The sequence below is a fragment of the Mixophyes fleayi genome, chromosome 1 (genome assembly GCF_038048845.1).
Source record: "Mixophyes fleayi isolate aMixFle1 chromosome 1, aMixFle1.hap1, whole genome shotgun sequence".
NCBI lineage: Eukaryota > Metazoa > Chordata > Amphibia > Anura > Limnodynastidae > Mixophyes > Mixophyes fleayi.
This window is the reverse complement of record NC_134402.1, coordinates 197742444-197768244: the sequence shown is the minus strand read 5'-3', so window position 1 is coordinate 197768244 and position 25801 is coordinate 197742444. Positions and strand designations below refer to the sequence as shown.

At 43.4% G+C, this 25801-nt stretch overlaps 2 protein-coding genes across 4 annotated transcripts in view; one reads left to right on the top strand and one right to left on the bottom strand.

The window, feature by feature from the left end:
* Positions 1-10688, top strand: part of FZR1 (fizzy and cell division cycle 20 related 1) — a 46439-nt gene extending 35751 nt beyond the window's left edge. For all 3 annotated transcript variants that reach the window (XM_075204747.1, XM_075204745.1, XM_075204746.1), the window contains 3 exons: positions 2478-2582; positions 3362-3454; positions 9286-10688. In XM_075204747.1, coding sequence (XP_075060848.1) covers positions 2478-2582; positions 3362-3454; positions 9286-9327 — 240 coding nt within the window. In that variant the 3' untranslated portion in view covers positions 9328-10688. The remainder of the gene's footprint in view (positions 1-2477; positions 2583-3361; positions 3455-9285) is intronic.
* A 2839-nt stretch (positions 10689-13527) lies between these two features.
* The window catches only part of TEKTIP1 (tektin bundle interacting protein 1), a 45104-nt gene continuing 32830 nt past the window's right edge, over positions 13528-25801 (bottom strand). Inside the window, exon 4 of the mRNA XM_075204748.1 lies at positions 13528-13647. Coding sequence (XP_075060849.1) covers positions 13613-13647 — 35 coding nt within the window. The 3' untranslated portion in view covers positions 13528-13612. The remainder of the gene's footprint in view (positions 13648-25801) is intronic.

Sequence of the window (25801 nt, the reverse complement as noted above, 5' to 3'; positions counted from 1 at the left end):
TGTGCTGGCAGTATTTCTGTTGGTTTTAACAGTTATTGCTAATTTTGGATATTCATTCCATCTCATGTTTTAATATTTCACAACTCTAACCAATATGATACTATGATGATATTTTTAACGAATACTAATAAACTTTGGATATGTTTTATAGTACGATAGTGGTAGCCTTTCTAAATAATGGAGGAAAATCGCAGCGCTGTGGCCATAAAGGACATGGTGAAGATTGTGTTCTGGAAGATACATCCTGTTCCCATGATAGCCTTCTTCATCCTGAGGGATGGAGAACTGGGATGTTTATTTCCTCAGCTGCACCATCCGGGATAATGGTCCCTTCACGTGGACATGTTTGGCGATAGTTTCATCTGGATATATTTTTCATGGCGTCCTGTCAGAAATTCGACATCCGTCTGTTCTGTGCAAAGTCCCAGGATCTCATTGTGGAGTACACCAATGACATGACTATTCTGTGGGGGTTTCATCTGGTGTACTTGTTTCCTCAGACTTCCTTGCTCACTCAAGCGGGAATGTGTATTCGCAAATCTAGTAGCACCGGATTGGACCTACTGGGCAAGGTACTTGGACGTCTTTGGGGTGACCTTATGCCCACCCTTCCGGTTGCCTCTTATGTTCTGATCTTCATTGCACTCTTCATTGCCACTCTTTAGGTTGGCTGGCTTTGGCGTAGCTACTGATTCTTCTGGCCAGGGGGTTCTCCTGTGCTTTTGTTCACACCATGTTAACGGCTATAAAAAATAAAAAAAAATCGTCTTTTGCAAGCTTTTTTCTGCAGGCGGTTTTCAACAAAGGTATTCGTGTCTCTTCATTGAAGATACAGGTTTCTAAGCTAACCATCTTTTTTCCAGCGCAAGTTGGCAGGTATGAAGGATGTTCAAATCTTCCTGCAAGTAGTTCTCCATGCTCTGCCCCCATTTGTGTACCTAGTTGAGCCATGGGATCTTAATTTGGTGCTCTGGGATCTTACCAGAGACCTGTTGGAGTCTGTGGATCTCCAGTATGTCATCTGGAATGTAGTGTTCTTACTTGCGATCTCTTCTGCTCGCCTGTTGTCCAAATTGGGGGCTTTGTGCTGTAATTCCACTTGTCTGGTGTTTCATTCAGACTGGACAGTGCTTTTCACTAAGCCTTCTTTTGTACCTTAAGTGGATTCACATTTTTATTTAAATGAAGATGAGATTGTTGCTGCAACATTTTCACCTTGGTCTCCTCTGGGTCCTGGCTGCTTTTGGATGTGGTACCAGCTCTTCCGTGTTATATGGACTGTACCGGTTCGGTTTGCAAGACTACTGACTTGTTTGCTGTACGATGCACACAAGCAGGGTTGGCCAGTCTCTAGGCTGTCTCTTGCTCTTTGGATCACTTCAACTACTTGGCTTCCATTCAGTTGGCTAGGCCTGTGCTGGTGAGCTTGAAAACTCGTTTGACCCGGGCTGTTGGTGCTACGTGGTGGGCGCGACGTGGTGCTTCGACCGAACAGTTGTGCCGGGTGCTACATGGTCATCTATCCACACTTTTTTTGCTAAATTCTGCAGGTTGTAGGGATTTGCATCTCGGGATGCTAGTTTTGGGCACAACATCCTTTCCTTAGGGGCAGATTTGGAATGTCCCCATTATCGCAGTGTCCCATAATAGGGCGACAGAAAAAGAGGATTTTTGTTTACGTCCTATAAAAATCGGGGGACACTGCACTCCTTCCCTTTACTCTGCTTGTTTGTTGCTTGCCTGTTATCCTATTTGGTGTTTCTTGTTTTACCTTGTTGGCCCTATCTTCTGGGCTTTTGTTATTAAAAAAAACAAAAAAGGTTCATCTGGAAGAGGCATAGTAGTGGTAGAGCTGTCCTCTCACCACTTTCAGATTGAAGTGCCCCTGACTCCAGGACCTACTATACCCCATTGTAGTAGTGTCCTCCAGTGTTCTAAGAGAAACAGATTTGATGGTGAGTAAATTAAAATCCTCTTTTCTTTAGTGCAAAGAACTGAGCACGGCACGCTCAGTGACTTCATCCTATTGCAAAAGATATTTAACGCCCAGGTGTATAAGTCATCCAAATGCAGCATGTGCTTATATTCATTTTTTTTTTTTTTTTTGAACGTTATATTATCATGGCATAGTTATCAAATCATGTTTTAATTGTTTATTTTATTCTACACATCCATCAATGTTGATTTTAGTTTTGTATTTTTCTTTCTTGGGTGGTGAGTTAATACCTCACCATCTGCATCTTCAGTTTTACAAAAACCCTTTGTGGTGCTTTATCATTCTGTGTGATTTATATGAAACATTACTATTCGCAACTCTTAAGTTTTTGCTCTATAGCATAGTGCCATCAGAACGTTCATCATAGCTTTAAAATAAAAGGTCTGGTTTTTTTTTTTGGTTTTTTTTATATTTGCTTTGTCATTTTAAAATATCTTTTCTCCCTTCCATGATAAATGTGCAATTTTCCTTTTACCAACAGGTGAGCACTCATGGCTATTCTCAGAACCAGATTCTAGTGTGGAAATACCCATCTCTAACGCAGGTGGCAAAGTTGACTGGGCATTCCTATAGAGTTCTGTACCTTGTGAGTGAATTTTCCTTCATTATCATGTCACAAAATACAAGGGTTACGGCAAGGGTTTGATAAGTCCTGTGGAAGTTTAGAATTACTTTTTTGATACATGGTAAAATATTTTAATGATTTGCCACTTATATTTGTGAGACTCCAACCTAACCTTAAGTCTTGCTAATTGTTATATCTTGAGGAATAAAGAATTAATGTAGTACCTTACCCTACCTTAGGTGAATTTTCATGCAAATGGTATGTTTTGAAGCACTTTTTATTTATTATTTAATTTATTTCATTTTAATTTTAATTTTGTCCTGATAACTAGGTATAGTGCACTTTGGGCATTGTGTGCGTGTTTTTGTACCGGTAGGTTCTGGTTCAGTAACATGTTCTGTGCGCACAGGATATTGCTCCAAAGAGGTAGATTACACCATTCCATGTCTCCTGTCATACCCCCATTACTTCAAAAAAGAAGTGCATGTCAGGAGACAAAAATGGCTCGTGTGCTGACTTAATCAATATGCCCACTATGACAGTAGATCAGAAATGGGAATGTGATGACAGGTGAACTGCAGTGGTTATTTCATTTCTATTATGATTATTATCCCAGCTAGATTATACTATCCGTATACTATATTAAAAAGAAAATCCCAAAACTTTTAAGCCTTTGAAATAAACTGGAATCTGCATTTAAAGTGATGTATTTGTATGGTATCTACGTATATTGGGTTAAATGTTGTACTTCAGTATGTTGACAAATTATTCAATGGCAGCACTTCATCCCTTTTCCATAGGCCATGTCCCCAGATGGTGAAGCTATTGTCACAGGTGCTGGAGATGAAACATTGAGATTTTGGAATGTTTTCAGCAAAACACGATCTACAAAGGTAAGCTATCATCGCTAAAAGAAAACGTATATTGTATGTATGTATGTATGCATGCGATATGTCAAAACAAGTGACAAATTGATTTGCCCCATGCCTTCGACCAGTGGAAAAGAAGACTACAGCAATGTATTTGTGCCCTTCTATATACACTCCATTTGCACTAACATTAAATTTGCAATATTAATAAATAAGGGTGAGTTATTTAATAGACATACCGTGTGTGTATTTGTATACATATGTGTATACATACATACATACATACATACATACATACATACATGTATCATCACACCATAGTGCGAGGACACATGCTGTAAGTTGCTAGTCGGGCAGGAGTGAAGCTGTAGCAGCCACCGCCACACACACCCCTCCCTCCTGACGGACCTGCCGGCATGCCCTTCCCCTAGAGAGCGAGCAGCGGGGACACAGTGCAGCGATCTCACTCATTAAGAGGCGATCCACTCGCTAACTGCACACACAGCCTGGGCACATTTTGAATTTTGCATTGATGCATACAGAGTCGACAGCCATACACTTGATGCACTGGTCAGCGGTTCAGGTAGGCGGCCATATTACCTGAGGCACTGGAGGAGGAACTTCCTCTTTACCCCTCACAGCTTCCTGGCCGGGATGGCACCATTCTCAATACTGCGATTGCACGCTGTTGCCAGACAAAGGAACCAGTATTTCAGGAGAGCAGCCATTTTGGGGAATGCTCTAGGAAGGACGTCCTCCCAACTTCCTGGTGTGGAAGGGGCCATCTTTCATTGTGATACACGGGGATCATCGTGCTGCACTCTACTCCTCTGCTCTGCCTCTCCTCTACTGGTATTGTTGCACCTTTTTATTGTAATTGTTAACAATCTATTACATTACTTTACTAGCCTGTTTACACTATCAGGACTATTGCTCAGTGCTTTGGGATTAGTGTATTTACAAGGATTTGCTTGGCATTGTAAACTGGCAAGCTCTTTGTCTCCTTGGTATTTGCACTTTACCTCTCAGACTTTACTAAATGTTAATATACAGTTTTCTACGTGTATGTTGTTTTTATTCTGTGTACTGTTTTAAATATGTCTGAGAAGGGGACATCCAAGAACAAGGGTTTATCTGCTATGTCAGCACTGTATTATACCTGGGCCAAATGTAATGCTAAATTATCTGTTGGACAGCCTAACCAAGATGCTTGTTGCACGGCATTCGGGGCTGAAATCCAAGAGCGACGCGCCCCCAGCGCAGGGGGCGGCAGTCATGGACAAACTGTCCTGGGCTAAGTCACTGACAACAGCTATGGTGGAGCTCACCCGGGCAATGATACGATTCGCAGAAATACGTGAAGTTTCTGTTTCACATACTTCCACACATTCACTAGCGTATGCAGGCACATCTTCTCAGTCCCAATCAGTGCATGAAGAAGAACGCTCGCTCACAGCTTCACACAAGGCCAAGAGAATCATTACTGTTGCATCTTAGGGCCGCGGCCAGGATTCTGACCATTCCTGAGAAGAGGAGGGTGAGGTAGACCTTGATCTGCAGGACGATGACTTACTCAGTTCACCAGATTCCTCCCACACCCAGAATGTAGATAACCTTATACTGGACATCAGACACTCCTTAGGTTTTGCTGAACCCGAGCAAACGCCCCTTCAGGATTCTCCCTGTTTACAGAAGAATAAAACACAGATTTAGATCTTTTTACCCGCTTCCGCCAGAAAATTCCGTTAAATGGGAAGCTTCCCCTAGGGTGGATACCCCCGTGGCATGGTTGTCCTCCTCTTTGGCTATTCCTACACAGGAGCAAGTTTCACTAAGGGATCCCACTGATAAAAAATGCGATCAGGTCCTCCGCTCAGCTTATATTGCGGCAGGTAGTATGTTTAGACCCACTATGGCGGTTGCCTAGGCTAACAAGGCTACACAGCATTGGGCTGGGCTGCTGTTTAAGGGCATTCAAGACGACGCCCCCCACACACGGAAATTCTTTCCTTAGCCGAGCATGTCCTTGACACCGCTGATTATGTAGGCCAGGCAGCCATGGATGGTGTGTCTGTCAATGCCAGATTCTCTGCCCTCATTATCGCAGCTAGTCGTATCTTATGGTTACGCTCTTGGACAGCGGATGCTGATTCAAAGCAAGCTTTAGAGGGTTTGCCTTTTGATGGGGTTACTGTTTTCGGTTCAAAGCTAGAGAAGGTCATACAGGTGGCCACAGGTGGAAAGAGCAGCAGTAGACCATGACAGCGACGTTTCATTCCTTTAACTGAGCGCGGGGAGGTTATAGCAAAGGTATTGGTAGTTATAGGCAAAGGATCTCCAGACTGGGTAATAAGCCCACAGCGTGACAATCTTTCCCCACAGAAATCTGTGATGGGAACACGCCTTGTACATTTCCAGCGCCAATGGCGGACATCCACCACAGACGTTTGGACACGAGGAATTGTGTCCCGGGGCTATGTCGTAGATCTAGTTCAGTTTCCACCACAAAGATTCTTCACCACACCTACCCCCCCTTTGTCCCCGCAGGCGCAAGGCACTTCAGGAAGCAATGCAGAATTTGCTAACAGTTTGTGTCATTGTTCCCGCTCCTACAAAGGAAAGAGGAGAGGGGTTTTACTCCAGTCTCTTCCTAGTACCAAAACCGAACGGGTCATTGCGTCCAATTCTAAACCTGCAGTCTCTGAACAAGCAGGTAAGGACTCAAAAGTTCAGAATGGTGTCCCTTTAACCTCTTGTCGCTGGAATGGAGCAGGGAGAGTTTCTAGCCTCTATAGACATCAAGGATGCCTACCTACACGTCCTTATATGGAGGGGACATTGCCTCCTCCGCTTTGTGGTAGGAGGATACTATTTTCAGTTCAGGGCCCTAACTTTTGGCCTAGCGACTGCCCCACGAGTGTTCACCAAGATCATGGCTGGACTCCTGCGGCAGAAGGGAGTCACAATAGTTCCCTATTAGATTATCTCCCTCTGAAAGCACCATTGGTGTCGCTCTTAACTTGTCACATCCAGATCACTATGCAGTTCTTGGAAGGGGTGGATTCTCAATTTACCCAAATAATAACTTATTCCGGCTCAGCGCGTGCACTTCCTAGGTCTCATGTTCGACACAGTGACTCAGTCTATTTACCGGAAAACAAGGTCCTCGCTCTCTTGCGCAGAACCAGGACCTTGTGCGGAAGGAGATGTCCATCCTCAGCTGCATGAAACTCTTTGGAACGATGATTTCAATGTTCAAGGCCGTACCCTTTGCACAATTCTACTCTCGCCCTCTTCAACAGGAGATTCTGTAAAGTGATCATGGTCTCGGGAGCATCTAGACAGGCAGATCGTTCGACTGCCAGGACCCACTCGTCTTTCCCTAGCGTGGTGGTTATCCAGAAAAATCTGGACAGGGGTTAGACCCTTCTGACTGGCCCATGGACCTTAGTTACGACGGACGCAAGTCTGCTAGGTTGGGGAGGGGGTAACAGGATCCCTGAGATTTCAGGGCCTTTGGTCTCCCCAAGAGTCCACAGTCTCGATCAACATCTTAGAACTCCGAGCGGTATTCAGGACGTTGACGCAAGCTCAGAGGTTCCTGGCAGGGAAACCTCTTCAGATTCAGTCGGACAATGTCACGGCCGTGGCATATTTAAATCACCAATCATGAACTCGCAGTGTAGGGGCCATGCGGGAAACGGCCAGGATCATGGCATGGGCAGAACGCCACATACCCCAGATACCGGCGTTTACATTCCAGGCGTAGAAAATTGGGAGGCCGACTTCCTCAGCAGGTAGAGGGTTCACTCTATGGACTCTCAACAGAGTCTTCGCCCTTCTAGCGGAACATTGGGGCATGCCGGAGATCAATCTCATGGCATCCAGACTAAACGATCAAGTCCCCCTGTACTGCTCAAAGTCTCGAAACACTCAAGCATTTTCCACCGATGCCATGTCAGTATCATGGCACTTCCGGCTAGTGTACCTTTTTTCCTGATACCCATGCTCTCGCAGGTACTAAAGAAGTTGAAAAGAGAGTGGGTCCCCGCCATCCTGGTAGCTCCCCATTGGCCACGCAGCACATGGTACTCGGACATCCTGAAACTGGCAGTGGATCCTCCCTTCCACCTGCCAATGTATCCGGATCTTCTTGTTCAAGGTCGTCTTCTCTGACACAATTTAAATCGGCTAACTTTAACGGCGTGGCTACTGAGACCTTAATTCTCAAGGCCAGGGGTTTCTCGCCAAAGGTTATTGGTACTCTTATCAAAGCCATGAAATCGTCCTCCCCGGCCATATATAATCGAGTCTGGAACACATACATTATTTGGTGTGAGGCCCAGGGTTTCCACACATCCAAGTTTAATCTCCCTAGACTGCTGGCCTTCCTGCAGGCAGGTATAGATAAGGGACTCCGTCTGGGCTCCCTTAAGGTTCAGGTGTCCATTTATTTTCAGTGGAAGCTGGCGATCGTCAGGGATGTTCAGATCATCTTGCAGGAGGTCCTTCATGGCGCAGCCCCCATTTGTTCATCCAGTAGAACCTTGGGACCTCAACTTGGTGCTCAATGCACTAATACATACGCCATTTAAACCTCTAGATTTACACCATCTCACTTGGAAGACGGTATTCCTGTTAGCGATTTCGTCAGCTCATAGAGTTTTGGAATTAGCAGCGCTCTGCTGCACCTCTCCATTCCTTCATGAGGATAGGGCAGTCCTTTGCACTAAACCCTCTTTTGTTCCAAAGGTTGTGTCCAGGTTCCATTTAAATCAAGAGATTGTGGTCCCAGCTTTCCGTCCTCCACCTTCCCCTTCCTCAGCTCCCTCTTCCTCAGGGGGCAATTTAATGTTGCTGAATGTGGTTCATGCTCTTCGGTGTTATGTAGACCGCACAGCCTCGGTCCGTAGGAGCAAAGATCTTTTTGTTCTTTACGATGCGCAGAAGCGAGGTTGGCCAGCTTCCAAACAATCGCTTGCTCGCTGGATCACTTCCACTATTCGACTGGCTTATGCTCGAGCATCTCTGCCTGTTTCTGTATCGTTAAAGGCTCACTTTACCAGAGCCGTTGTTGCTTTTTGGGCGGCGCGTCATGGGGCTTCGGCGGAGCAGCTATGCAGAGCGGCTACATAGTCATCTCTCCATACATTCTCTATATTCTACAGGTTGCAGGGATTTGCATCCTCTGATGCGAGCTTTGGGCGCAAGGTATTGCGTGCAACCGTTCCAGAGCATTCCATTCCTTAGAGGCAGCTTTAGTATGTCCCCAATGTCTCGCAGTGTCCCCCAATGGTAGGAAAGAAAAAAGATTTTTACTCGCCGTAAAATCGATTTCTCTTACTCCATTGGGGGACACTGCGCATCCTCCCTTGCTCTGTAAATAGTTCTGTTGTGTGAATTTTATGTTTATTTTCTCTGCCCTATGGGGCTCCCTTTTCCTTATACGCTTGGTTAGACAAAACTGAGGTATCCACAGGAGAGGAGGGGTATAGTAGGGGAGGAGAGTGAAGATCAAAGAAGTTAAGTGCCTAGACTCCTACACCCACCACTATACCCCAATATCTCAGTGTCCCCCAATGGAGTAAAATAAATTTATTTTACGTTGAGTAAAAATCTTCTTTTGCATATTAATTTATAGGTATATTACAATTGAACGAAATGTGTGAGATGCAGTCTATTCTATGATGTGAAGTGGTAAATGAAATTATACAAGTTTGTGATGGAAACAACTTTTCTATATTTTCATGTGTGTAAGTTTGATTGCCTGTCCAGCCAGTAACAGGACAATACCTGTTTTTGTTTACAGGTATGAATGTCGGTGAGAGTTACACTATTTTTCTGTTCTCTCCTAGGAGTCTGTCTCCGTTCTCAACCTCTTCACCAGAATACGATAAAAAATAAAAAAATCTTCATTGTTCTTCACTGGTCTTGGAATATGACTGCTTTCCTACGCTGAAGGGAGACTGCTAATGTTCTGGACACAGTGCAGGGATTCATCAAAAGACTTTTTTAGGGATGGGAGGCATTAAACAGCAATGTTCTATCTGTATATATTTTCCATCAATGGTAGGGGATTAAGAAGAAACCACAAATTTTCTGTATACAGGGAAGTGGGTAAAAGCAACCCTACTGACCATGTTCTATAGATATGTATTTAAGTGAGTGTATATAAATGCTTATTTATATCTTATCATTTGGGATCAACCCCTTGAGTAATGAGTTGCATCATTCTGTAGAGTCAAAGGGCTAAATAGAGTGACAGCCATCCCAACCCCTATTTTAGACTTTTTGGGACCATGCCCTGTTTCATACAGTGAATCCACATAACCATTTGTCTTGTTTGCATGCAGAGGAGAGAACATACTATTATGTACTGAGATGTGTGCAATATATATATTATATTCTCACACATACTCATTACAACTGTACTTGCAACCTTTCACCTAACTTTTTTTTATTTGTGAATATTTGTGTGCTCAATCTGAAGTCGTGGGTGGGGGGATAATATAGGGGCCTATTTTACAAATGTGTGAATGAAAGTTTAGTATTCTCAATGCTGCAAAATGTATAATGATGTGCAGTTTCTTTTTATGAGCGATGTTCTGTATTTTAAATGTTAATTTAAGGTCATTTTCAAGATCGGTCAACAATATCGCCTGGTCTTGTTCCCTTCTATTTTTGTTGCATCATTTTGCACAACAGAGGAATTTGGGGGGGGGGGGGGGGAATGAGATAGTCTGTTTGCTCAAGGAAAGCACTTAATCTTTGATTACTAAAATGCTCTCTCTACTCACTAGTTATTACAACCTTAACCTGTGAAGGGGTTAGTACAATTTATTTGTTCTATACTAAAATTGGAGTCCTCTGTTCTCCCCAGTGTTGGGGTATGTCATCACTTCTTTGTTTTTAAAGAAAAAAAAAATCCCATTTTGATGTTGAAAAATGACTGGATTATTTATTTTTGTGGCTGCCAAACTATACACATTTTAGATAAGGTTGTGATATGGGGGGCTAGATTGTTTTGTTTTTTGGTGTTTTTTTCTATGTACCCCAGTCTTTTGGTCAACTAACATTTAATGACTCAATAATAGGGTAATTTTTGCACTCTGCTACATGACAAAGTTACATATAGTTTGAAATTTAATGTCTGACAAGAAGACATTTCTTATATATGGTAGTGTTCGCATGTGTTTTACAGTTGACTCAAAATGTTTAGATGTAGTAGCCCCTTAAAGAAATATAAATAATTCACCAATGTTGGTGGTTGTTTTATTTATCAATAAGTCAAACCACACTGACTTTTATATCTCTTAGCACTCATATACATGGCTATTAATGTCTGACAAGCCTGGTAAACATGCTTTAACACTGATGGTCCATAAACTAATGTAAGTGAAATGAGCTGTAGGTTATACATAATCACTCCCACTTTGTTTCGGCAGTTTTGGAGCGGACATGAAGCACTTAAGTACATAGTACACCATTCTGTAGGGAGGCTTTGTCTATGCTTTTAACAATGTTCAATGCATTCTCTCAATACACAAGGCTTTGTCCATTAACAGGTGTTGCATAGTTAATTAGGTTGAAAATAAAGACTTGGGTCGATACAGTTCAAACTATTCATTAATTTTAATTGTGTTGATTCAGAGGAGGGCAGTAGTTGACAATTTCGCCTCCGTTCATTACTGTGTCCAAAATGATCTGGTAAATTCCCTGGATCAGTCAACAGCATAATGTCTTTCTACTTATATCCTCCGATATGGTCCTTCATACAAAAGGTCACTAGAAAAATCTTTCTGTTGACCTCAAATATATATATTTATACACCTATAAAGTGACTATTTTTGTAGTAAACCACAAAAAATCAAACCTTTTAGCATTTTATCCCTTCATTAATTAGGTTATATTTCCATATGTGTTTCTTCCAGTGAGGTGTCTATAACTTTATCCCATATTAAAGATGGGTGGTTGAACTTGTTAAACAATGGTTATATTTGGCATCATGTGCATTAATCGCTCTTTTTATGCATCCCAGGGTTTAATTTGCCTTTGCAGCTGTTGCCTGGCGCTGTTTCACTCTACTGTAAACTACTGTTACTAACTTCTTTCCCCCAATTGTTCCATTTAATTTTAAAGTAGTGTAATTATTACGGTGGCCTAAGTGCTTATAACCCTACATTTATGTGTACTCAATCTCTGCCTTTTCATGTTTTAATTTGCTGTTTTTAACCACTGTGCGTATGGGATATTAGGACTACAGAAAATGTGTTGAGACATTATGTGATTGATTGCCCAAAGATAAATAGATAACACAGAAAGGTTTTTCTTCTAAGTAAGCTTTTCCAGCTCAGAATCTTCTAGCATCCCCTGAATGAGCCATTAGTTGCATTAACCTCTATGGAGGAGGTTCATTCATGTAGCCGGAGAAGTTCATGTGCCAGTGAAAGAAATCATCACACTACAGTACTTCTGGAGAAGAGCACATAAGAGACTAATCTCATTAATTCATTGTTTCCTACGGTTGCCAGTCTAAAAATTGATCATATAACCTTGCCATTAAACTTGTCTTAAAATAAAAAAAAAATGGCTCTTTAGGGCTAATAGCCCTAGTCACACATGAATATCTTTAATTTGGGCTTTGTGCGCTGAACTTGCGGAAACATTTTTTTTTACTTCAATTTATCGAATAAGTGGGAAATGTACATGCATTCGAAAACCATGCAGATGTGCATTGGAACAGACTTATAATTTTGTTTTTGTTGTTTTTTTGTACTCATCAAAAAATAAAATTGTGGTCCCATAATTTGTGACCTGAGAAACTGTACAATATCCAGAGTAGCATAGTACTCTAGCATTTTTCCCTGCAGAAACAAAAATCAACTAATGTATTGAATGTCTCAACATTGGAAGCTGTGTTACAAGTGCAGACTGATAGAACATTATGCTTTTCACATGTACTGGTGCCAGGTGTATATGTGCAGTGTGAGCTAGTTTTTAGGACTTTGGCAGCAATTATCCGAGCCACTACTGATTTCCTGCAACAATCCTCCCACCCATCAAAAAATAAAATCTGTTCAGATCTTAATAAAATGTTATTGTTTCCCATAAATAAGGAACAAGAACCAGTATTATATGGCAGAGATGTAGGGATTTCTTGCTAAAGGTATTTGGATTTTTTTTGTTTTTTTTTTACATAAATTGGAATGCTGTCACTAAAGTTTTACTAATACACGCAGACAGAGAAAAAAATCTGCCATAAACATGAATGGTTTTTGAGCAAAGCTGTTGCACAGAAGTAAATTCCACTTTGCTCTTACAAGACAGATCCCTAAGCATACTCACACTTTAACTTCACAAACACAACTTGCTTTGCTCTGTTACAAAGAGCATTAGACATAGCTTCTTGGCATAACTTTTTGGATGTGAATTACAGTCTAGAAATTCCAGAGTACAAAAAATAAAAAAAAAACAGGAAGGAGGTAATATCTGGTGCCGGACATCTACCAATGCCCTCTTTTGGGACCAAGGAAGAAGCCTCAATGCATAGCTAATTGATATATATGGTTTTGGAGCTTCTGCCACTCATTCCTGTACCATTGCAATTGTGCCACCTACCCCTCCTGCTTAGTAGATTTGTTCTTCATAGCATGACTGGCTGCCAGTGACTCTTGGTCCTTGAGTTAAATGTTTAATATTAAATATGTATTTGGTGGCCATATCCTTAAAAACAGATGCCTACACTAGTGACGAACACAAATTTCAGAAAGTTATGTTTTAATAAAACGGACGAGTTCTCGGCACAGTGGAGGCAGCCATTTTGTGGGCTTAATTAATATTTGAATATTTAGACAATTCACTAGGAACTGTTAATGTCATGGAAACATTAGCAGCCCTTGAAGGGTAATTTAAATATTATTCAGGAATGTTTTTGTTTTTTTGGGGTTTTTTTTTTGGAACCTTATTGAAAAGATTACATTTGTGTAACAGACTGCAGTTCCAGAGTCAAGATGCAGTAACATAATGTAAGAATTTTTGGAATAAATAAAACCTAATGTTTTTTTTGGAAATGTTGACTTTATTAACTTTTTTTTTTTTTTTTTTTTTTTTTTTTTTTTTAACTTTGTGCACAATACCGAGCTGATTCAGACTTTGTAGACTGAAGGCACCATGGTCCTTTGATCATTTCTGGCTTCCAAATTTGTGCCTGTTAGGGACTGAAAGAGAAGAAATTTTTTACATTAATCACAACGATAAATTCCTTAACTGATTTCTAACAGACTTAACGGCCCCATGAAACACAATTATGGGCATTTTTATTATTTATTATTAGCATTTAGTCATGCCTAGGAGCTTGGGTATTATTTTCCAAGCCGTAATGTGTACTCTTGTTGATGACCATTATTCTTTAAATTCACAAAGTGAATAAACACTTGTTTTAAGAGCATCTAAGAAGCACACATACATAAAGTGACCCAAACATCTGCACATAGCAGGCCAGGCCTAAATATTGATATGTAGCTTGTGCACACTATATTTGCTAGACAGGTCTACAGAACTTGCTGAAATTTTATTACCTTTACCCCCAACACCTCTGGTTTTAACTTTCCCTAATCAACTGGGATTGAGAGGTTTGTGTGTCCACTGTCTTTTTCCCCATATCGGAAATTTATTTTTGGTAAGTATGATGATACTATTTTACCTTCTTCATTTCGGTTTACATGGAAGAGGGCACCAACCAGTTTATTGCAATTCCTTCATCAAGTACTACCATGAAGTCTTCCAGGAACACTTTAGCTTGAGGGCCCAAAATGCAGATGTTGCTTTTGTAGAATGAGCATTATTATTGTTTATTTTTAAGGCCTATGAGTTCTGGACAGTAGGCTTAACAGCATAAGTAATACAGGGGCATACAAGGTAGACCAAAGCAATGTAATGAGATACCTCTTAGGGTACATGTAGCACACGTAAAGAACCTAGGGCCTAAATTGAGCTCCCCAGCCTTCTGTCCTGCCATCTGTTGTTGTTATTACTGGCTGAGTTTTCAATTAGATTTCTATCTTTGAATTGGGTACATGCATCTACTATTTCAATTTATTTACAAAAGATGAGGGAATCAATATCAACTAGTTACCTATAGTGATTCCACTAGTGCAGAAACTTCAATTATGAGGGAAAAATGTGGAATATAGTCCGCTTGATACGTGTTTGCAAATTATATATACATTAATTTGCTGTAGTCAGTGGCTTCTGAACAAATTCCTGGATCCAATTATTTACCTCTTGCACTTCCTTTATGAAACGGCTCCATCCTGATTTGCCTTCAACCCCTCTGCTCTTTAGCACCTCTGCTTCTGATCCCCCTCCCACCCCACTCCGTCCTCTTTCTATTGGAGTACCCAAAGGCTTTGTCCTTGACCCTATGATCTTTCTCCACACTACCTCTCTTGGTGAGCTTATTCAACATTTGGCCTCCAATACCACCTTAAGGGTGACTCCAAGGCAGTGGCCTACTGTCTCACCACTCCTCCCTCTAGAATGTAAGCTCTCATGGGCAGAATTCTCTCTACCTATTGTCCCATGTTTGTCTACTGTCTGACTGCTTAGTACGTCCTGTCATGTTTTTTGCTGCACGCCAGGTGAGTCCCCATTAGCATCACACTCATCTGTGCTACTTATGTGTATTACCTCATCTATTTGTTACTTGCTTCTGTATCCGGCGCTATGGAATTTGGTGTCTTATAAATAAATAATCTTTTGAAGTACCTGGATTATCAGGAGTAGGTTAAGGATTGCACTAAACGCACCAATGATAAAATATCGCAAACCTCTCTTTATGCTTTTGCAGTTTCACACTGTGATGTTTAGCAATAATTGCTGGATTATTTTCTAGCGCTAACCTGTTTCTACAGTTTTTGGTGTCTTTCATATAACAAATAGTTGCGGAAGAGCACGGAATAACATGGTAACCTTGATTAGCCGCCTCCAATACCAATGTGTCTTGGAGTGCTTGAGAACACACAGGCCAAAACTCTCAAAATTCTATCTATGCTGGAATGGTAAGCTCACCTTCCTAACAATATTTCTCTTGGGGGTATAGTAGTGGGTCCAGGAGTCTTTTTGTCACTTTATCAACTTGCTTGATCTTTTACTCTCCTCCCCTACTATGCTCCTCCTTTCCTGTGGTTTCCTCAGTTTATTTAAAGTGACTAGGAGCAAAGGTCACTGGGGTATAGGCTCCTGCCTATACCAAGTTAGTTTTAGCATTTTCATGTTTTTATTTCCCAATATAGGTGCATCGCGGTGCTCAAACTCAAGACCCAGGCGAGTGACTAAGATATTTCTGCTCTACTCACTCCGGGTCCCGCACCAGGTAAGAAGAGACTGTTCTCTCTTACCTAGCACCTCTGCTGGCATTCCCCCTAGAAACGAGCTTACAAGGGGCACTTTGGAAACAAAGGGGCACAGCGATCACGGGGAAAGAAAGCCCCATTCATTAACTTACAGGACCGCAGCCTCAGCCTTTGTTATTGGACAGTGGAGTGAAGCCGCAGCAGCCCCTCCTCCCCGTCCATTATTAATGCCGGCAAGCCCGCTCCGCTTGCGTCTCCCTAGACAACGAGCAACAAGAGGGACTAAAATCAGCGCTCACACTGCTTAGGAGGTGAGGCGACTGTAATAGCGGTACACGCACCTGGGCACTGTAAATTGCAAAGTGCGCCATCCAGACTCGCGGTGGCCATATTGGGGGACACACAGGAAGTCGGGGCAGCTAGGAAGGAGGAGTAAACATCTAACTTCCTCCCATTCATGCATTTCCTGCCGTGAACAGAGCAGACTCCTCACGTGGAGACACAGGACAACATCGTTTAATACCGCTGCTCGATTCTGCCTCTCCTCAACTACAGTGCTAAGCTGTCTGGTATCGTTACAGGCTTTTGCCAATTAAGCGTTTCAGACAGGGTTGTGGTTTTCTGGGATTGTAATTTCTTTACAATATTACCTTTTCACATACAGCACTGTAATAATCTATTGTTGAGGGAAGTCTGCTTTAAGATTATAGGACTACCTAGTATAGTGACTCGGTAGACTCCTATCTTAGCAGTTTTTTTGCTTTAATTCTTTAATACAGTTTGTGTTATCTGTTACTTAAACAAGGGCAATGCCTGAGAAGGGAACAGCTAAAAGCAAGGGAGACTCTGTAGCTTCTGTGTTGTATTAAACCTGCGCCAAGTGTAAGACAAAATTTTCTGTTGGACAGACAAACCGAGAGGCTCTCTGTGCAGCCTGTATCGCTGACGCCCAGGCGCAAAACAGTTCAACCCAGGAGGTGTCTACAGTTGTGGAAGTACCACTTTGGCTCCAATTCTTCTCAGCAGCCATGGAAAGACTGACTAACGTGATGCTATGGGTAACAGAGGTACGTGAAAACACTACTCCACTCACCCTCATACACAGTCAGGCTGACGAAGCCAGAGTCTCCCAGGCTGATGCAACCCACAGGCAGGATATATTGTTATCTATTACTCAGGGGCAAAAGAATTGTTCTGGACACTGTTTTAGACCGAGATCAGGAGTCAGACCTCTCCTCAGCAGAGAAAGGGGAGTTAGAGTTGGACCCAGAGGAGGAAGGCCGTCATGACACTGATGCGGCCTCGGCACATAGAGTCGATAGTCTCATTCTAGGCATCGGACACATTGGGTTTTGCTGAACTGGAACCCTCAGCACCGGTAGGGGTTTCCCTTTTCAATAAAACCAAGGCACAATTAGCAGCCTTTCCACATTCTCCGGAAATGCTGAAAATTATAGCTGAAGCTTGGCAAAAACCCAATAAGCTTTTTGATGCCAGGCAGATTCAAGTCCCTTTACCCTTTACCACCAAAGGACACTGTAAAATGGGAGTCCTTACCTAGAGTAGACACCCCAGTAGCACGATTGACATCCTCATTCAAGAGCCGATAGCCCTTAAAGATCACACAGATAAAAAGTGCGACTTAGCACTCCGCTCAGCATATACTGCGATTGGCAGTTTGTTTAGACCAAACATGGTCGTAGCTTGGGCAAACAAGGCCATTCGGCTATGGACTAGATATCAGTCCTTTCGGAGTTTTACCCGAGGCAGGGGGGCCCCGGCAAGAGGTCAATACACTGCTCCCAGGGGAGCATTTAACAGAGGCGCAGCTAGGCGAGAAGTCTCGCACCCAACGGACAAAAACTCTGCTTGACAAAGCCTTTCTAGGGGAGACACAGGTGGGAGCACGACTTCTTAGATTCCGAGATCAATGGTGGGCCTCCACCACGGATCTTTGGATTCGAGGAATAGTGTCCGAGGCTATGTCATAGTCCTAGCCCAGTCCCCAAAACAGAGGTTCTTCGTCACTCCCCTTCCCCTGTGCCCACTAAAGCGCTTCAGGAGGCCATTCAAAAACTACTAACAGTACAAGTGATAGTACAGGTACCTCCCCTGGAAAGGGGACGAGGATTTTACTCCCAACATCTTCCTCGTACCAAAACCGGACAGCACCTTCCGGCCCATTCTAAATCTTCAGTTGCTAAACAGACAACTAAAGATTCAGAGCTTTCGTATGGAGTTCCTTCGTTCAGTAATAGCAGGTATAGAACAAGGAGAATTCCTAGCTTCCATAGACATATATGGAAGAGAAACCAGTGCCTACTACGCTTTGCAGTAGGAAAGGCACATTTTCAGTTCAAGGCCCTACCCTTTGGTCTAGCCACTACACCCAGGGTATTAACCAAGATTATGGCAGTCATGGGCAGGCCTCTTGTGTCAGAGGGGAATAACTATCATTCCCTATCTCAACGACTGTCTCACCAGATAGAGTTAGCAATGCAGTTCCTTTGAAAGCATGGCTGGGTGTGGAACATACCAAAGTTGTCACTGGTCCCAGCGCAACAAATGCATTTCCCTAGCCTGATATTCTATACCCAGACCCAAAGGATATATATTCCACTGGACAAGGCCCTATCACTGCGCAGAAAGACCAAGGCCCTCCTAGCAAAGAAGAGGGTCTCTATCCTCAGTTGCATGCAACTCTTGGGGACAATGGTCTCGGTATTCGAGGCAGTGCCATTCGCGCAGTTCCACTCACGTCCACTTCAAGCAGAGATCCTACACAAGTGGTCAGGATCTCAAAATCATTTAGACAGGCAGATAATTCGCCTGTCCACGGACACAAGGGGGTATCCCTTGCTTGGTGGACATCGAAAGCCAACCTGGAAAAGGGCCAGTCTCTACAGACCTCGTCTTGGACTCTTGTCACAACGGACGCGAGTCTGTCAGGGTGGAGGGGGGGCGTAACCAGGGCACCTGAGGCTTCAGGGCCTCTGGTCCCCCCCAGGAAACTTCACTGCCGATAAACATTCTGGAGCTCAGAGCAGTATACATGACACTTACAAGAGCTCAGGAGTTCCTAACAGGAAAACCCCTTCAAATACAATCGGACAACGTCACTACGGTGGCATACATAAATCACCAGTGCGGCACTCGCAAGCAGAGCGGCCATGCGAGAGGTGGACATATGACATGGGCAGAGCATCATGTTCCAAAGATTTCAGCCATTTACATCCCAGGGGTACAAAATTGGGAGGCCAATTTCCTCAGCAGGCAGACGTTCCATCCAGGAGAATGGGCCCTAAACAAGCAGGTGTTTTTCCTTCTGGTGGATCGTTGGGGCAGGCTGGAGATCGACCTGATGGCGTCCAAACTAAACCATCAGATCACCAGATATGGGTCAAAAGCAAGAGACTCACAGACGCCATGACTGTTCCATGGCGATTTTGGATGGTGTACATATTCCCTCCAATTCCCATGGTGGCTCGAGTCCTAAAGAAGTTAAAAGAGAAAAGGTTCCCGCAATACTAATGGCCCCGTATTGGCCACGCAGAGCGTGGTACTCAGACCTACTAGGGCTGGCAGCAGCCCCTCCATTCCGCCTTCCCATGAGAACAGACCTTCTACTTCAAGGTCCTTTTCAATACCAAGGTTTGGATCGATTAGCTTTGACGGCGTGGCTGCTGAGACCCTAATACTCAGAGCTTGGGGGGTTCTCGCAGCAAGTAATTTCTACCATGATCAAAGCCCGTAAGTCATCATCGTCTTCCAAATACTACAGAGTTTGGAAAACATATACTGTGGTGCGAGTCTAAAGGACTCCACACCTCAAAATTTACACTTCCCCAGTTGCTGGACTTCCTACAGGAAGGTCTACAAAGGGGCCTCCGTCTCGGATCACTCAGAGTACAGGTATCTGCTCATTCCGTGTACTTCCAGCGAAAGATAGCAGATCACAAAGACATTAAAATGTTTCTACAGGGGGTCCTACATATACAACCCCCATTCTGCCATCCAGTAGAGCCCTGGGACCTCAACCTAGTTCTACGGGCTCTCACTAAACCACCCTTTGAACCTTTAGACTCGGTGGCCTTGAGACACCTGACGTGGAAGACTTCATTCCTATTGACCCTAGCTTCAGCTCGTAGAGTGTCAGAACTAGGGGTGCTTCGCTGCGACCCCCCCCCCCCCCCCCCTTCCTCATCTTCCATGTGGACAGAGCGGTACTTCGCACAAAACTATCTTTCAGCCCAAAAGTAGTATCCAGATTCCACTTGACTCAGGAGATTGTAGTACCAGTCTTCCGCTCCTCCCAGGATTCCCAGGAACAGGGATTTCAATTACTGGATGTAGTTCGAGCATAACAGTATTACATAGACCACTGAGGCGCAGAAGCGAGGATGGCCAGCGTCAAAACAGTCTATTGCACGCTGGATTACATCCACCATCTGGGAAGCCTATTTACAGGCCGTTCCCCCAAAATTAAAGGCTCACTCTACCAGGGCAGTAGGCACTTCCTGGAAAGCTCGACACGGAGCGTCGGCAGAGCAGTTGTGTAAGGCAGCGACATGGTCTTTTGTCCACACTTTAACAAGGTTCTACAGATTACAGGCCTTTGCATCGGCTGATGTAAGCTTTGGCTGCAGGATTTTACGCGCAGCTGGCCCAGAGCAATCCCTCCCTTGAGCTAGCTTTGGTATATCCCCAATGTCTCGGAGTGTCCCCCAATGGCAGGAAAGAGAAAATAAGATTTTTACTCACTGTAAAATCCATTTCTCTGACTCTATTGGGGGACACTGCGCACCCTCCCTTGCTCTGTTTCTAGTTCTGTGTGTGAAAAATTATTTATTGACTGTACAAAGTCTTAAGCCCTTCGGGAATGTTGTTTTCTTTTCACCCTTTCCTCTCACGCTTGGTTAGTCAAAACTGAGTAAACCACAGGAGAGGAGGGGCATAGTAGGGGAGAAGAGTAAAAGATGAAGCAAGTTGATAAAGTGACCCACTACTATACCCCCAATGTCTTGCAGTGTCCCCCAATGGAGTCAGAGAAATGGATTTTACGGTGAGTAAGAATCTTGTTTTTTTGCACCTTGCCACCTTTTGGAGTAACAGGGAATTGCCATTCTTCCAGTATGCTATTGGTGGCTTTCCTAGACTTTTTTGTTTCTTTGACACCTTGAAAGTCACCTGATCATTCTCTGCCTAATTCACAGATACTATTTGAGTCCAAATAACTGATCACATTCAAAAGGTCAAGGGCAAATCTTACCTTTGGAAAGTGTTTGTGCATGTCTTTGTGTAATTTTCTCTTATGGCTTCAAATAAATTTTTCAATTGTAAATTAATGCAGTATCCTAATGTCTTGTAGCTCATCTATGACTGTCTCTTACTTATACAGTGACTATTCAAGTTTTTTAAACCAGATACTTATTAATCAGGCAACCATGGCGAAGACTTATATACAGCTTCAGGAACTATATATGCTCTTTTAAGTAAAACGGCCAGAGGGCGGTCCTGCAGAACATTAAATAAAACAGCTAGCTGCCTAGATAATTTAAAGGCTTTGGTGAAGACAGAAGGAAACAAGAAAGACAAAACTATATTTACTAAAAGTTACAGAAGGACATTTACAAACCAGTTAATGTAAATTGCCTTCAATCCCCCACTGCTTTCTGAATAAAGGAACACCTGAACAAATTCATTTTCTTCAGAATAGGAAAGAGATGTTATATTTTATGTAGTATCAGTGAGTTGTGCTTATGCAGAATACTTTAAAGGGTGAAAGCTGAGATTTAGGATGTGACAGGCTTCTACCCACCATTTGTCATTATCAGAGACTTTCAATAGTATTGTAGATCACAAACACCTGTGGAGAGGTTCACTTGACATACTAAATCAGCTTGGAAAACGCTCCCGGTCAACCAATTTCTGAGAGCTGCAGCAACACATCAACAATGAAAAGGTAAGTGGTCAAGTACAAGTGGGAAGGGTTGAGTAAATAAGTGTTGATGAGTCTATTGGTGCAGTGTTAAATGGACAAGAGCGTGACTAGCGCGCAATGCAACATGGTGGATTGCTCAGTTTTTAAAGAGTGGAAAATGTCCGGGCTAGTACAATAAATGTGCAAAGTCTGCAGGTATAAATCACTTATACAAACTGCATTAGTATTTCGCCTGACCCAACAAGGTTTTGGGCATGAAATCAGGGGGCAAAGTGGGCACAGATAGCATTTAGAGCATTTTGAATAAGTAGCTGCAATTTTGCAAGGGTTGATGTTTATATTAAAAATTGCAATAGAAATAAATCCAATATCACTTTGTCCAAGATAAAATAGACTATATACATTATCAATGGGTAAAAAGGACCAATATGAACAAAACTTCAAACACTCAATTCTACTACAATCCCACCACAAAACAACTAATACACCACTTCACAAATATATAAAAGACAAAAAAAACACAAAACAAAAACTTTACATGAGCGAAACATGCCAACCCCTAGCACAATACTCTGCATTACCACAACCCTGCCACCAATCTATAATACCACCCACACATCCTTTACTGTCAGGTAATGAAAGCAAATTTTAAATGTATGTAAACCTAACTATAAAAAAAAAGGGATTTCCACAAAATCTAATAGTGAAAGAATGGGATAGATAGCCAAGAAGGGAGAGACTTCCAGATGTTAGCTACCACTTAAGGAGGTCGCAACTCCCGCCAGAGTCTACCCCAGCTCGCAGCATCCATCTGGCCCCTCTCCATTACCCTTATTTTCCAAACCTCGTGCAGAATACTATCCACCACCTCACTACAGGAAAGGATTTTGCCCCTAATGGACACTAAACACCGTGCGCTCCACATGTAAAACCTAACCACTACGCTTACTAAAAAATGAGTGCTTAAATCAAAATCACACCTTTTGAGCGCTCCATACACCCACTCAGGGTAACTAAGCCCCCAAAGACATGGAAGGCCTAAGGTGTGGGGCACTCTCTTGTAAACCTCTATATTAAAAGGATACTGAAGCAAGTGGTCCATTGTCTCCACCTCTCCGTGACATTGCTCCCCTGGACAACCACGATCATCTACACCCCTATGCTTCAGGTTGCCCTTAACGAAGAGCCTCCCGTGAAATGCAAGCCAAGTGAGATCTCTTGGAATTCACCAAAGACAGACCCTTCGAGCCCATATCACCTGTGCAATCGTTTGGTATCGGGCACATCAAAGTGAGTACACAAAATCTCCAACACCCTTCTAGAGGAGTTTTTTTTGCCTCACCCACCTCAATCTGCCATTTCCTTGTCACCTTTAAACCCTGCACCACATAGGCCGGGAGGTATCCATGCTTAACTCGAAGATGTTTTATGGGACCCCCATCCAACCATGCGTTGAGAAAGGGGTGCACCCAAACACGAAAGCCAGCTACCCCCCGAGGGGGAGACTCGAAAAAGAGACTTCCGAGATGAAGCTTCAAGAAGGCAGTACTAAAGAACAGCACTGGGTTTACCATTCCCAGGCCACCTTCATCCTTCGGTTTGTAGGTCACACTCATCTTGATGAAGTTCAACTTGTTCCCCATAGCAACTGAAAGAACAAGGAAGTGACCTTGACCCTTAATGATTCTGCCAACAGACATATGTAACTGACGTACAAAAAAATTGGAATCAAGTAAGTCTTGATCAAATCAATCTGTTCTCTGTAGGGCAGCTACCACTTCTTCCAGTTATCCACCTTATAGGCGGCATCTGCTAGTTTCAATTTCGCTGAGCAGAATCACCCGAACCAAATAAATGTCTAAGATTTTAACCTCTCGACTGGCCTGAGGGAGCGCATTCAGAAGGACAAACTGCCGTCCTTCCTTCCCTAACCAGAGAACTTCACTCTTGGCTTATCTCTGAGCCCAAAGCCTCAGAATATTCGCATATTAGATTTTCAATGCCACGCGCCTCGGCCATGTCTGACAAGACGATTGTGACATCATCAGCGTAGGCTGCTACCATCAAAGGAACATCCACAGCCAGCTGCACTCCCCTCACTGCACCGTTCTCAATCCTCCTGATAAAAGGATCAATCGCAAATATATAGAGGAGAGGGCTCAAGGGACAACCTTGGCTGACTCCAGTTGACACCGCAAAAGTAGGACGCACCCAACAATTTACAAGAGGGAAGCTCTCGGCCAGCCTATAAATGGTACGTAGCCAATCAACCAACCTCACTGGCAGACCATACCTCTCAAGAAGTGGCCACAGATATTCAAGATTGACACAATCAAACGCCTTAGATTGATCAAGCGCCAGAAGGTACTTACCCCACTTCTCAGCCCTGCACCGCTCCACGGCCTCCCGGACGCCAAAGACAGCATTAAAGATGCTTCGACCCTTCACCGTACAGTGCTTAGAAGTGGCTTGATACTTCCATAATCCTGTTAAAAATGACCTTCGCCAGAATATTTCTACCTGAATTGAGAAGAGCGATGGGGCGTCAATTCTCTATCCTGGGTGGGTCTTTCCCCTTAGATAGCAAAATAAAGGCGGACTGCCTCATGAAGGGAGGGAGTAACCCTCTATCCAAGCTCTCATTAAAAACCGCCACTAGGTGTGGGCCAGGAGGTCCACAAAGGCTTTATAAACCTCTGAGGTTAAGCCATCCGGGCCTGGGGATTTCTTATTTGATAAACTATCAATTGCCCTCCTGACCTCGTCCACCATTATCTCAAAATCCAAGGGATCAAGAGAAGCCTGATGGCCACCAAGTCCAGACATCCCCCTCAGAAACCGTTCCATCTTCTCTCTAAGTACCTTCCCAGACAAAAGGTCAGAGTAGAAGGTGTGCACGACTGACAAGATACCTCCTTGGTCTTTCCGGAGGACCCCTCTGTTATCGCGCAGTTCCCTCACCTCCTTCGCATCAACCGAACTCTTACAGTTAAGGTCGGGATCCGCAGAGTGGTACTTACCGTAGTCTCTTTCCAAAACCAAAGAGGCATAACTGTCATACTGGCACTCTTATCTGGGATTTTACCCAGAAGATTTCCCCACTATCTCCACCCTCAGAAATCAGAAAATCAAGTTACCGTCTCAGGGCATGGCAGACATTCTTTTTTTAATCCAATTCCTCTGAACTACCAGTTCCCTAAAGAACCTCCGAGTTCTTCCTTTGATTTTCTCCCACCACTCTGGCCTAGCCCAACCTGTGTCCAAAAGTGTTTTTTGGGTTTCAAGGAAGTCCCTAAAGGATTGTCTAACTTCATCATCATCCAGAAGGCTAGAGTTAAGACGCCACAGGCCTCTGCCTTTCTGAGGGGTGTCTAAAGTGTTCAAAGCAAACGTGATCCGAGAACTCTACCGCCATCAACTTTGGAGTTGTTGTGACAGAGCTCCCTTTAACAAAAAACCTATCTATTCTTGACCTACTTCTACCTCTAAAAAAGGTGAACCCCGTGAGGTATGGAGAGTGACAAATATGCACATCTACCAGCCCAGCCTGACTTAGCATATTAACTAAGAAACCTGCCCAGCAATGTCCACAAGCCTTCCCTATCCTCTGGCCTAACAATGGCGTTAAAATCACCCCCGAAGACAATCTGCTGGCCCGTAAAAAGGTAAGGTTTAATTTCCTTGAAAAGGTATTTCCTGCCCTGTTGGATCTGTGGACCATAAATATTTATCAGCCTCAGGACCTGTATGGTTATGGAAACATCCATAACCATACATCTGCCCATGCTTATTTCTATAATCCGCTAAATGTTTACAATGCCAGTAAAAACGACTGCCACTCCACCATACGGCTCGGCCGCAAGAGACCAATAGGAGGGACCTCGCCTCCACTCCCGTTTGCATTTGTGGAGGTCCGCGAGGTGCCCAACCCTAGTCTCTTGCAAAAACAAAAAATCAAAGGCCAAATAACGAGCTCGATCAGAATGCACAGATGCCACATTAATGGTGGCAAACTGTATGGGTTGGGCAGCCATCACTAAAGATTATAGGCATGGGCATTGCCTTCATTACCTCTCA